We start from the raw sequence: 14013 nt of genomic DNA, 5'->3' as shown, positions 1-14013 counted from the left end.
CCAAAATTTAAAAAGAAAACCCTAAAACGTATCACACAATCTAATCCTGTTAAACTATTGAAAAGAGCCATATACTTAGTTCCATCATGTTTTTGTTGAAATAAGGACACACCACACTCATCCGTTGTTACCCCTCAGCACTCAAAACCAATACCAACAGTTATGAAACAGCTGTGGCAAAAATATGCGCCTGAGGTGTCCATCACACACTGCTTTTATGCTGGAGATCCCAAGTTCGGACTCCGATATTTTTGATTTCTTTGTGTCGATTATGTGCTTATTAATAAGCCCATTTACAAAGGTTCCTACAAGCACTCAGGAGCAACAGACACCTGTATCTGTTCACACGTGGCATGTGTACGCCAACCTGTATTGTATTTGACCAGATTTATTGTGAGATTATTTATGGTTTTAAAAACAACACTGAAAAACACCATCACATCTATTTACATCTTTATCTGCTACAATCACAGTCATGTCTTATCAACTACACATGGTTTGCACATTGTTAATCACCATTCTAAAGGTTGTTTGATCTGTTTAAAACTCAGACCCTTAGTGTGATAGCTGTCTGAGGCCTTCAGAGGCAAGATTGTGACAGCGTAAGGGTTTGGTAAGGGATTTTAAGAAGTCTCAAAAGAATTTAAAATCAGTGCAACTGTGACCACCTTTGAAGCACTATGAGGTTAGTGTTCCATTAAAGTCCCAATTATGTTTAAGGGCATCAGGAAAACTCGCGTTAATGACACTTGAGCTGTTATTTTGGCTACTTACCTGTACAATTGTTGGTAAAAGGTTAGAAGTACAGAAATGCAATAAGTTGCAGCTTAATTACTCTGCTGGAGCTGCAAATTCCCCTCCATACAGAAACGAAATCTGGATGCAAAAAACATAGTTGAATCCATTAGTTTTGATGGTCAAAATATGCATTATGCCTTCAGCTTAAATACCAACGTTTAAAGAACAAATAAAGGAATGAGTTAAGTTTAAAGCATGGCGAGAGGTATACATCAATATCAGGTCCCCACAGATTGCCTGTGTATGTCGCTGAACCGTGCCTATGCACACAAACAGCAGTCAGCAAGGTCTCACCTTCGAGGAAAATTCATTTCTCTTTTTTGCATTAAATATCCAAAATATTCCCCTGGAAAGCACAGTGTCCTTTTTTCATTCACAAATAAATCAAGCTGTGCTCACTTTAAGCCAAGTTATGTTTCACAGAGCCAGAGAAAACTCCGGATCTTTCTCTAGGGTCTCCTTAAAAGGACAAACTGTAGAAACGGCATGATGGAAAATTTTAACAATATCTTTAATTCGCTATATTTTGACTCCGGGTTTAAAATCCCATGCTTATCTGACACAAAGTAGCTAAAAATAAAACCATTCTTTATCTTTTATTGCAACTTGTATTTTATTTGCTCAAATAAAACAGCATGTTAGCAAGTAAGAAAAGACCGATTAACGTGAGTAACAGTATGGTACAATGCAGATAAGAAAATAATCCAACAAACAACAGCCAGGGTCATGTCACATCTTCCCTTTCCTCTGCAGATAACTGGAGTTACAGAGAAACTTCTTTCACACCATTAATATGGAGCAGAGCTCAAAGCTGGATCTGACTCTGGTTTCAAGAAATCAAGGATGCAGAACCAAAAACTCTCGTTGACATTTAAAGACACATTTCCATCTGCACTTCCAATCAAAAATTTAGTATTTTATAACAAGTGACATCAGACTGAAGATCATTTCTGAACTCTTACAGGACTCATGTTATCAAAAGTTTGATTGTACCTCTGAACTGTAAGAAGAAACATTTAAGAAAAGTGTTAAAATTGATCATATTTAGGTTAAAATAATGTCGGTGCAAAATGTTTTATTGGTGGGAAACGGTAATACACCTGACTGAACGCTCCCTTTAAACGAGTCAGACCATGAAGACAACAAAAAGGAAAACCATGACAGCCTCTACATATTATTACTTTTAAATCTTTGACATATTAAATGCAACTTCGGAACAAGGCACAAACCACATCGCTTTACAAAGAGATTCTCCCCCCATCAAAGCATTTTACCCGACACCCAGAACATCTTTGCTTTTAGGTCTCTTGACAGGATGATACAAAAATAAGAAAGGCGACTTTATTGAGTGATGATGTTCAGCAGGAGGGTACTGGCTTTAATCCTTTGGTGAGAGCCACACTGCGAGCAGCAGAGGCCCTAAATGACTGCTTTCGGGGGATGCTGGATTGCTTTGCCAGTTTTTGCCTTAAAGTGCAATCATTTCTGAGTAAACACGCAGCTCAGGAAGCCTGATGGCTGGCTGCTTTTGTCAGAAAAGGGTGGATGTGAAAATTTGTTTGTACTATTAACATATAGAGCCAGAGCAAGCCTACTAGAAAACATATATACAGTTAAGTTAAAAGAAGATGGTATCTGTCCAAGTGACACCGGAAGCTTTGTTGGTTATTTCATGGTGTTTTCTGATCTGAGAGATGACTGAGTGTGATGTCTTATAGTTTGCAGCGAAGCTATGACATCAAAGCCCTTTAACAGAGTTGTGTCGAGTGAGATCCAGCAGAGGTTTCCACAGCTACAGGCAGACACTTATCAACAAACATTTTGCTTGTGCAAGAAGTATAAAAGCTGGGCATGATTGTTTTTCAGCACCCAACTTCTAATGTACACACAACAGAGCCAACAGAACTACAGATGCTCCAAAAAATCAGCTGGTGACCAGAATAGGTCTATTTTTAGCTTGATCGGCCTGAATCAGTGACTGATCAATGACTCCTCACAGGGAATACTGTTGCCCAAAGAAGAAGAATCAATGTTGGCTAGTTTAAGTATCAGTGAGGTGTTCAATATAAAGTCGGAGGAAGCATTGAGATGTAGAAAAGTATTCAAACTTGTCTGTGGTTCATTCGGGCTGCGTTAGAATGTAAGACTTTCAGCAGATAACAGGAAGGCTGCTTATAGCAAACGTCCTCTTTTCTATCATAGATTTCAACCTGTAATGAAACATGCTGAATTCTGAGCTCTTGGGAACTTTTTAGAAATTTCAAGTTAAGATAAGGATCTACATTTTCTATAATATTCACATAGTGATTTTTATTTTTAGAATATAAGAAACTAGAGACAGTTTCAAATCTAAACTTTATAATCATTTTGTTGTTTTTCAAAATGCCAGTTAAATACTGCTTCAGTGTCTGCTCACGCTGAGGATGTGATGTCACCTTTGCACAGCAGGATGTTGTGAAAATATATTTTAATGTTGTTCCTACATCTTCTTATGCTCTAGCTTTTGAAGAGAAATCAGAATAGAATCAAAATATCAGTCGAATTGTGCTTCTCTAGCTAGAACAGAGACAGTGAACTGTGGCCAATGTATGCACACTGGCTTTTCATTTACTGATAAAATCAGATAGAAAAGGTTCATAATTTTATTTTCAGCTCTTAGACCCAACTCTGCACTCATTTTTGTAGTGACTCTTAATTATTTTGCCTAGTCTCTTCAAAATGGACTGGACTACTTTATTCTTTGGTGAATGGTCTTTCACAGCAAAACACCACCTGCCATATGATGCTTGCACAGCTGAAATTCCTATAAAATGAAAACACGCGGTAAATGAGTTTTTTAAGATTTCCCTACAGATGCAGCTGTGAGTGGCTGTAAGGCATTTCTTAGGTTACACCACACCAGTGAAACTCTTCCTCTTCAGGATCTCATTCACACAAAACAGGAATACTGATGTGTAACATGCACTTTAAATGATTGGTCTGACTTGTAATCTCTATAATCTATAATCCACAAGCTCAATGTTTGTAACGCATCCTTCTCAAGTTGATTGTACTTTGAGTTTTTAGCTAAACAAACAGTTCTGAACTAAACTGAATAGTGAGAAAAAATATTTTTTGTGGATAAACGGAATGGGAAATGTAGTTTCTCAGTGGATGAATTTAACAGCAGCAGAAAGTGAAGGCAAGAAACAAACAAGAGAAACATCATCAGTAAGCACTGGAGAAAGAGTAAATGGCACAATTGTGTCCTTGCATGGACACCATCTGGTACATATGTGGGCTACATGGTAAACATTTCTATAGTATGTTATTTTTGTGTTATAGTAAAAATGTAAAAGATAAAAAAAATGCGGCTAACGATATCCTTGAATTTGATTTGTTTTCCAGTGCTGCTCTGATAGTTTTCCACACCAGATTTCAGTTCAGGCGGATGCTTCAGACCTGTGGTGCCATTGGGAAGGTGAGGGTGGGCCTTGGAGCTAATGCTACACTTATTGCTTCTAATAAAACTTGAGACAGTTGATGCAGTTTCGTGGCAGACTTGTTATTCTCATTATATAGTGAGGAAAAAAACAACCCTACATGATTCCAACAGAGCACCCAAGTATGACAAATGGAGAGAAAGGTGACAGAATGAATGACCCTAACCCCATAAAACAAATCTGGAGGAGAGCTACAATTCAGGGCACCCACCCTCCAAATCTCATCTACCAGCAATTGCATGTGAGAGAAATAAATGAGTGGAACACTTCAGACAGAATACCACAAATCAGGTTAGGAGTCCACCCACAGACAGACATGAGGGCATCTTGTTAAAAGATTGGATTATTAAGCTACTAGATATGGCCGTACTGTAGATCTACACCAAAACACATGTGGTTGATAGATACTTTCTCTGTAAATAACTCTCTCTCTTTGTTTTGTACATATTCAGGTTAAAATAGCATTTGAGGAAGACGAGCTTTACAGTGTCCTGTAGAGGTGGACTACAGCAGAGACTGGCAGTCCCTCATACACGCTCACACACACCCACACATACGCGCTACCCCAATGGCATTATGGGAAAAAGTTTTTTAGTTCTGTCCCAGACTTCTTCCTGTCTCCAAGCTCTCTTGACTAAACATCTGATAGGAAATTCCAGGAGTACTGATTCTGAACATCAGCGGTTACTACAGCATCAGTGAGGAGTTCAGTGTTGTATATAGGTGCCATTGTTACTGTGGGACAAAAAGAGAAACCATGTTTGCATAAAGACAGTCACTTCTCTGGCAGACTGTGCCCTGTCTTCCAGGAGGCGATGCCCTTGGCAGGGGGGTGGGGGGAGGCTTACGGGTAAGAGGGGGCAGCAGGAACATAAGGTTTGCTGAGAGGATTCTGCAAGTTACAGCTTCCCACTTCCACCCTGCTGTTCCATCAGACACCGTTCTGCACCAAATTCTGTCCTTTCTGTGGGATAATATGATTGTTGTCAGTCACCATCTCCACTTTTTCTTTGATTGCTCTGGTGTTAAATTGTCTCATCTTGGTTGGCTTTCTGGTCACATGGGTGTAGATTTTGGGAAAAGGGAGTGTGGATCCTCTACGCAGTGCTGGACTTGCCCAGCTCCTCCCTGATTGCTGCACAAAAATAGAAAATGGACACAGGAATGTTAACATTTCTGGGTAAATTAGGTTGCAGCATACAATCTACAAACTGAGCAGGACAGTTTGCTTCAACTCTGGATGTTCAGTGCCTTAAAGGAGGTTCATCTCTTGATGACTCAATGCAATCTGCTAGGTTTCCTTAAATAGAAAACCTTCTTACCATTTTGACTTTAGTTCAGTCGGTATATAATATGATATTTTCAGTCAACTGGCGCCATATAAAACTGAATTGAATTCATATGGGCTGCAGTAACTGAGGTCTATCTACAAGACTGTGGACTCAGCTTATTCATGTGGTTTGGTTATCAAGGGGTCCTGATGGAAATCACCAAAATTTAGTTAGTAGCATTCACATTCCTAAAGATCTACACTAACAGAGCTAATGCATTAGCATTTCTTTAAAAAAGTAAACCAGTCAAGTGTGAATACTCCCTTAAATGCTGTCTGAACCCTTTGGCTTTCTCAATCAGATCCTTCATATTGTCTTGGTATCAGGAGTCTCTGACCAAATTCAGCTCCTGATGGTGATGGTTCGACTTTGTCAGCCTGGCACCCCAGCAAGCAATGAGACTACAATTTTTACAGTACATTTATAAAAATCCCAGCTTGTTTTTGTGTGCAAGGGTTGCAAAGCATTTAAAGACATTCCATATTTTGCTGTTCTAACAAATCTGTATTTTCCCAAACAATCCAACTGTTTCTCACCATTTATAATCATCCAGAGTGACAGAGAAACTACTGGCGCTTATATCCCCAGCTGTTGCAGAGTTGGGCAGAGAGGATGGGAGGACTACCCATTAAATGTTATGATGTACAAAGCAAACCACCAAGTGTATGAATGAAGAAATACATTTTGCCCAAACAAGATTAAAAACTGCATTAAAATGTGTTACAAGCGGAATGATTAAGCCGTCTAATCAAAACACAGAATAAACATCCAAGTATTATTGCTTAGCATTTTAGCAAACTGCCCAATACATACATGTCATGGGTTTATTAAAGACTGTAGCTGTATGTGTCATGTCAGATATATGTTCAAAAACAAAACGCTTTTCTTTAGAAACTCTAGTTGTGACAGAGAAATGGATGATAAACTGTTCAGAATGTCATTGGTGGGTGAGTTTTAATCACAGGCAATTACAATATTAATATATAGACCATGTAGTTTTTTTTTTACAGCACTTTAAAGCTGCTGAGTTGTTAAGCATACCTTACACATAGCAATGATTTTAAGGAGCCATTGGATGTAGATGTAATTGCCTTTTCTTACCTGACTCAGAACACTATCAAGATAAAAAAAAAATCCTGAAAGAAATATCCCTAGGAAAATCCTACCACAATTTATTGAAATGTGCCAACATCAATAAAAAGACACTAACATACAGCAACAACAGGGTTTGTATTTTTCTGATATGCTTATATGCTTTAAATATGCTGATGTACTGATTGGCATATGCATCTGTAAGTGAGATTGACTAGAAAAGTGCTATATACATTAGTCCTTTTAAAAGTTAACATGTTGCATAAAAAAAAAAAAAGCTGTATTTTTTAGCACAGCCAGGGCTGGTATATGTATATAATGTCATGCAGCTCAGAGATATTGTAGATTCCTCCTGTAGTCTTCCGCTTGTCACAAATTCTTAGGAGCATAAATCCCATTTTCAGTTTTAAAAGTATGAGGCAATATAATACCCAATACTGGTGGTCAGCATATGACTGACTGCATGATTCTGAAATATGTTATTTCATTTCCGGTTTTCAACATGTGTTTAAATAAAGAACACTTATGAAAATATGAGGAAGGAAGAACAGAAGAAAGAAATTCATGGTTTCTTTATGTGTTTGACAGGACAACCTGAAAACCTGGTGTCAGATTCCTATGATAATTACCGTCAATAAGCTCTTCTTTTAGTTTTGAAAGCTCCTTCCTCATTTCATCAAGAATGTCCTAAAAAGATAAAGACAAAAACAAAATGAAATTTGTGCAGAGCTCAGAGAAGTTACAAAACGGTCTAAATTAGACAGCTTCTATTTCTAGGAGATTCTATGCTTTACAGGGAAGCTAATGCCTGCACTGGGAAACCGGATCAGATTAGGCCCAAAAACTGACTTAATAACACCAAGACCTAAAGAGCTGTATAGGGGGACTCAGCAGTATTAGGAGTGTCATGTTTGATCCAACACCAAGCTCACTGAATGAGAAATGACCATGGCAATGAGTGTTGGAGGGGATTCTGCCGGGCCTGCCAGTCTCAATCCAGTGACAAGCTGTACTGACAGATAGGTAGGACTCAGAGACTTGACTTATCCGACTGACTCATTCAGAGAGGTCAGAGGGAGGAGCTGCCCCCCCACCACCATTCAGTCCAACTTCAAATGGAACTGCCCCATTAGTAATGACACAAAATGCACACAAACCAAGTAAAAATGTTATGGATAGTTTAAAGAGATAGTTTTTTTTTTTTTTTAAGTGAGGTTCTTTGACATCCCTGAGTTTGTAGAAAAGTGAAGACAATCGAGGAACTAGTCACATTGACCCCGTATTTTATCTGACTTTAGATAATTACAACAACTAAAACTGAAAATGTTCATATCTGTGGTTTACAACGCTGTATTAATGAATATTGATCATCCAATTTCACAAGAACAGTTTGTCCCCAATTATCTTAATTACATTTTTGTTTTTTTTAATGGCTCAGCAGAACCTAGGCTGTACGAAAAGAAAATCAGATATGAAATAGGTTAAAAACAAACAAGATTTTGGTGGAAGTTTTAGGATAAATCCAAAACATAAACAGTTTTTAATCCTTACAAAAATAATTAGCTAAGGATCTGCAATAATGTTCCAGAGGCAGAAATATATTTTTAGAGACATTATCCTTTCTATGTTTGGTCACAGGGGATTGAATATTTAGACATCTGGGTGAGCTTTGTGCATGGTGCAGAATTTGGAAATGCTTGGTCCTAGATTAGATCCCTTCCTACAACAAGTTCAACTTGCCTTACTTGTGTTACATTATGTAAGTTTATTAACTTCAAAGTATCATGTCATTTACCACGTTGTAGAACTGATATGGCTTTCTTTCTGGGCTCAGCTCCCCTGCTTACAACATGCAATCAGTAATAGGAGACCGTTATGTATTTTCATGGTTTCCTCAGCCGAACAACTTCCGTGTCACTGTGCTAAAGTTGTGTTGGCTTCGTCTGTGTTTACCAGTACCAGTCCATCTGAAAAGCTGATACCCCCATAATGGCCTGGCCATGTTTACGAATTATACCAGCACAAAAGGCAAAATAATATGACGATGTTTGTTTTACATCACACATTGAAATAAGAAAGAAAAATCCCAGATTTGGATGAAATTTCAAAACTTTTTAGGGATTTTTAAAATGGTCTCTTACCTGTTTCAATCTGTCATAATCAACAGATTCTGTTGGCACACCATTGGCACTTAAGGATGCAGTAGGTGTCGGGGTGGATTTGGGTCTGTCAAACAAGAGAAGACAATAAAGAGGCTTATTGTAAAGAGCACTGGGAGGATGATCACAACACTGCCCCGCTCTCCTTTAAAGACAATATCCACTGGTTTATAGATTTTTTTTTTCACCCACAAATGTGCTCTGCTAAAACACATCTGTATAATGAAGTATGGATTTCCATTGTAGGGTTTTACAAACGACAACAGTTTTGACAAGTGCACAGCAGGAAAAAAACTAATTCTACTCTGTGTGTAACCTATTTGTATTAATGACGTCACAAGAATAGAGCTGATCAACTGGTGTTAACATAACGCTATGGAAGATGAGCAACCTTTGATATAAACTCTGAAACCTTTTCACAAACCACTTGATGTTCCTCTAATCCATGGAATGTTGTCATTAAAGGCTCAAGCATTTGCTGCTGTAAACAAATACAAATAAACACCTCTAAAGCAGAGGTTTGATTAAAACAGGTGAATACCTTATGTGATGTCACCAGAAACATGGCTTTAAAAGGGACAATGTTTCTTTTGAAATTACTTTAACCAGACAATCTTTTCCACGACCCACTATGGAAGAAGCGGTAGAAAATGACTGACTGACTGACAATCTTTTTATTAGGACAAACCTGCAACTATGACAGAAGCACTAACTGTTACAGCATCAAATGGTAAATAAAAGCCAGGAACAAGCACCATATGACTCAAAAAAAGGAATAATGCTTAAGAATTCCCCTAATTATGATAATGTATTAGCAGAGAAAGCCCGATTGAAACATGCACACACACTCGAGTCGACATGCATGGAAGCACACAATTTAAACCCAGTTGTCATCAGGCTGTCATGAACTTAGACCTCAGCTGTAATTTTAACTTTACATATCAAATTTCATTTCCCATAGAAATGAATATGCACTTTATGTTCAGTGTTTTTTCTCTTCATAGGAGCTACATCTGGCCTGGTGTGTCTGTTTAGATTTTAGATGCGACACCTTCCTAAAGGCGTGGGGGGTTGCATCAGCTGAGCTATGGCTGCCAACAATTTCATGTTCTCCTTCTTATACACTTTGCCCTTTACTGCAACTACACTACCAGTCAAATGTTTGTATGCACCCTCTCCTTCAATGATTTGTCTTTACTTTCATTCCCACCTCTGGAAACTTCTTCAAGACTGTTGGAAAACAATTATAGGTGACTGTAAACTGAACTTGACTGTATTGTTTGATAACTAAGATCAATTGGAATGTATGTAACTGACTTGAAATCTGTCTGATTGGCTTAAATTGACCTATTTTTATAAAGTGCCTTGGGAAGACATTTCTTGTCTAAATAAATACTGAAAAGCTGAATTGAACTAAATTGAAATCAGAACCTGAATTGAATAATTAAAATATGCCCTTTTCACAAAAATCAAACTGGATGAACAGCATCTGTAAACAGCAATAATGAAGTCTTGCCACAGTACCCCCATGATTACTGTCCGGACTTTGGCTAGGCCAACACACCAAAATCAAATAACTCAATTCCTTTGTCAGCATCATTCAGCTCTGCGAGCCCTGTCAACAAGCTACTCAAAAGCTGCATGATAGCAGCTCTTGAGGAATAGAGTTGGAGACTACCTAGTCTAAACCATTCAATTGTTGCTCTGCTGGATGTTTAGGGTTGTTATCCTGCTGAAGGTGAATCTCTGCTCCATTTCAGGTCTTTTTCAGCCTCTAACAGGCTATCTTTCAGGGTTGTGCTGGATATAACTCCATCTATCTTCCAATCAACTATGAGCAGCTTTCCTGCCCCTGATGAAGAAGAGCAGAACACATAGCATGATCTTGCCACCACTACGTTTTGTGGTAGGGATAATGTGGTGTGAGTCATGTGCAGTATTACTTTTCTACTACACAGGGTTTTGTACGTGGACTAGTAAAGTTTTAGTCTAATTTAACCAGAGCACCTTCTTCAACATGTTTGATGTGTCCTCTAAATGGTTTGTGGCAAACCTCAAACAGGACGTCTTACGGCGTTCTAACCTTAACTAATTTATATAGGTTAGATGTGTGGAGGGCAAGATTAATAACCCACCTGTCAACAGATCTCTGCAACTCCTCCAGAGTTACCATTTGCCTATTGGCTGCTTCTCTGATTAAGCCAGTTATCAGTTTAGGTGGAGGGTGATCTTAGTTGATTTGCAGTTGCGTCATACTCTGTCTTTAAATGAACAGTACTCAACAAGATGTTTAATGTTCGGGATATTACTCTGCTTTAAACTTCTCCACAGCATTCCCTCTGAGCTGTCTGGTGTGATTCTTCGTAATGTTGTTTGCTAGCTAATGTTCTCCGACAACCCTTTGGGGCCTTCAAACAACATCATTTTTTGAGCTGGTATTTAGGTGTATTAGATTAAAGAGGGCTGAAGACATATGCATGCCGCACAGTTCAGATTTTTATTTGTCAAAACCCTGTATCAGTTTTATCTGACTTAGTTGTAGTAGGTCCATTACATAAAAGACATTAAAGTTTGTGTGTGTAACTTGATATGTGACACATTTTAAAGGTGTAAAAATAGATTTGAAAGGCATTGCAGCTAGCTTTAGATGAAGACTGTCCGCATTTTATATCAGTCCATTATAAATTGGGGAGTCTTAAGTCAAAAATCCTTCCTGAAACGTTCATAACCTAATTGGAAATGTCTACTTACTTTTTCTCACACGAGCTGCAAACATCTTGGTCAGTGTATTTGATGAGGACATTAATGATAATGATTTTCTGTGGAATATATTAAAACTGTCCATGTAGGTGTACACAGTTTATAATGTCAATAAAGGGAATTTGCTACTTTTTTATCTGAGCTATGATTTTGGCTTTGAATGAATAACATTTTCAGTTTTTAGTATTTTCAAGGGCTGAAAAAAGCGTTTTGAAAGAGAAGGTAAGAAGACCTCTGTTGTCTCTTTACTCTGAACTGGTTCAAAACAGATCTGTCAGTATGTTACTTTAAATGCCAGAACACATACTGAAGAAAATACAAGCTTTTTCCTCACAATTACTGGGTGAGCATGAACTTTGTTAGGCCGAGCACAGAAAATGCCAGCCTGTCCTTACTCTTTACTCGAAGAACAGCCACTCAGTTTGCAGAGACGAAGTGTGAAAGTAAGGGAAATGAGCTGAGAAGCAGGTCACTAACAAGATGGAAACAATGCTTGTACGTTTTTATTGTGCGACTGTAGTGAAGGGGAGATCCAAATACATCCCACAGCTCCACAAGTTACACACCACAACTTTTATAATGTTAAAAGAATTTGAGAACATTGAGTGTGAAAAAGTTTGTATCTCATAAAAGATATTAGGTTAGACATTTTTCAGAGCTCAGTTCTCTGCGGCTCTCATTTTAAAAACCTCAAGCTGGAATCCAGACCACCCATCTTGTGTCCTCTCCTGTGCATACACTTACACACTCCGCCTTATCTGTGAACGCCGGCAGTATTTGCTCTGGCTCTACAAAGATAATAGTACGCCAAGTCTACGCTGCACTGGGTGGACACTCTTTTTAATGATAGCGAGGGTGTAGAGTATGCAATGCACACATAGACATTTTACTGTTTTTGAGCAAATAAAATGTCTGGATGAAAACAGAATCAACAGCATGCAAACACAATGACCAGATGATGTTTCATCATCGGTTAAGGCCACACAAAGCTGGTCCCTGCAGGGATGTAGAATTAAGAGGAACACACAGAAACAATCTTTCAAGCATTTAACAACTGCTTGTCATTATAAAGAAAAAAACATGTCCATCACAGCAAACTTAGATTAAAGGAAAAAGTTTGACTGGAAGAAAACATTTCTGAAACTCCTCAGAGCCTCGTCTCTCTACCTGTAGGAGGAATCTGCTCCCATGGGATTTCTCCACGGAGACTCTCGTCTGTGTGAGCAGCAGAGACAGAGACTTTACTTATTATAGCTCAGGATAAACCTGGATGTTCCCAGCCTGATGAGCCTTATTCATGAGACCCACTAGATCTTAAGTTTGTTAGAGATGTAAACTCCTGTTAGTTATTTTATAGCAGCCTATCTTTATAAGGCTACTGAAACGTTCAGGCAAGGTATGACAAAGATGGGAACATCTGGTCCTAATCAAGCCAAAAGATCAACTAAATATAAACTCGGATAAACAGCAACCTCACATTTTGCTTGAGCCACTGTTTAACAGAAGCTTTAACTTTTACAACCATCTTCAGGAAGATTATTTGAAATATACATCCACTTTATGATCTTTTTTGGTCGTTTACATTGTTGTCCCATAGTTAGTTTTCTTTGGATAACCTCACAGCCTTTTAGTCAGGTTACGTTCTGGACTTTGATTGGACCATTGCAGTTCCTTGATTCTTTTTTCAGCCATTTTGTGTAGATCTGTTGCAATGTTTGAGATCATTGTCCTGTTGATGAATCAATGTCAACCACTGTCAACATTGCACCTAGTTACAAACTCAGATCCGTGACTACCTTACTCAGCCCCTTAGAAGAGTAACAAAGTTTAATGTTCCCAGCCCTTACATGCCATGCACTGCATTAAATGTCTAGATCATTCACAAGTGTTTTCTGAAAGATGTTGGGGACTGGAGGTTATCCAGGTTCTGTGGCAGCAGAAAAGCCTAAATTATTACCCCTTCACTACTATGCTTGACAGTGGGTTTGAGGCCTAACATTTCTACACTTTTTAAAAATCTTTCTGAAGGACCTTTAGAAAACGTTTCAGACCATAAAGAATCTGAAAACCTCTTCTTTTGACTCACTGAGAGCATTTGATTAGAACCAGTTGACCGTTTTTACCCTCTTGATTTATGTGTAAGCAGTAGAGGCGGACTGTTTCACACCCTACTTCTGCATTTTCTTTCTTTTAAAGAAGTATGTAAAAATCAGCATGGCGAACATGTCATGCATTGTTAATTAGATTCTGATCCGAAAATCAGATCAGAACCATTTAATTTCCTTACCTTGCAAATATTTGATGTTTTAGAACCTAATAAAACTATAAAAGGATTTTTTTTTTGTTGGTTTTTTTATGTCAGTTTGTGCTTTAGAGGTTTTAATCATTACA

General features: G+C 38.2%; 1 protein-coding gene across 14 annotated transcripts in view; it reads right to left on the bottom strand.

Annotated features, from left to right (window-relative positions):
• Window positions 1–8719: 8719 nt before the first annotated feature.
• The window catches only part of enah (ENAH actin regulator), a 158408-nt gene continuing 153114 nt past the window's right edge, over window positions 8720–14013 (bottom strand). For 5 of the 14 annotated variants that reach the window (XM_047387912.1, XM_047387913.1, XM_047387914.1 and 2 more), the window contains 2 exons: window positions 12790–12837; window positions 8725–8929 (listed from right to left, as the gene is read on the bottom strand). In XM_047387912.1, coding sequence (XP_047243868.1) covers window positions 8818–8929; window positions 12790–12837 — 160 coding nt within the window. In that variant the 3' untranslated portion in view covers window positions 8725–8817. Of the gene's footprint in view, window positions 8930–12789; window positions 12838–14013 lie in introns of all 14 variants that reach the window. The other 9 variants (XM_047387909.1, XM_047387907.1, XM_047387908.1 and 6 more) reach the window with 7 other exon arrangements.

This window comes from Girardinichthys multiradiatus, chromosome 15 (assembly GCF_021462225.1).
Source record: "Girardinichthys multiradiatus isolate DD_20200921_A chromosome 15, DD_fGirMul_XY1, whole genome shotgun sequence".
Classification (NCBI taxonomy): Eukaryota; Metazoa; Chordata; class Actinopteri; order Cyprinodontiformes; family Goodeidae; genus Girardinichthys; species Girardinichthys multiradiatus.
This window is presented reverse-complemented; position numbering and strand designations above follow the sequence as displayed.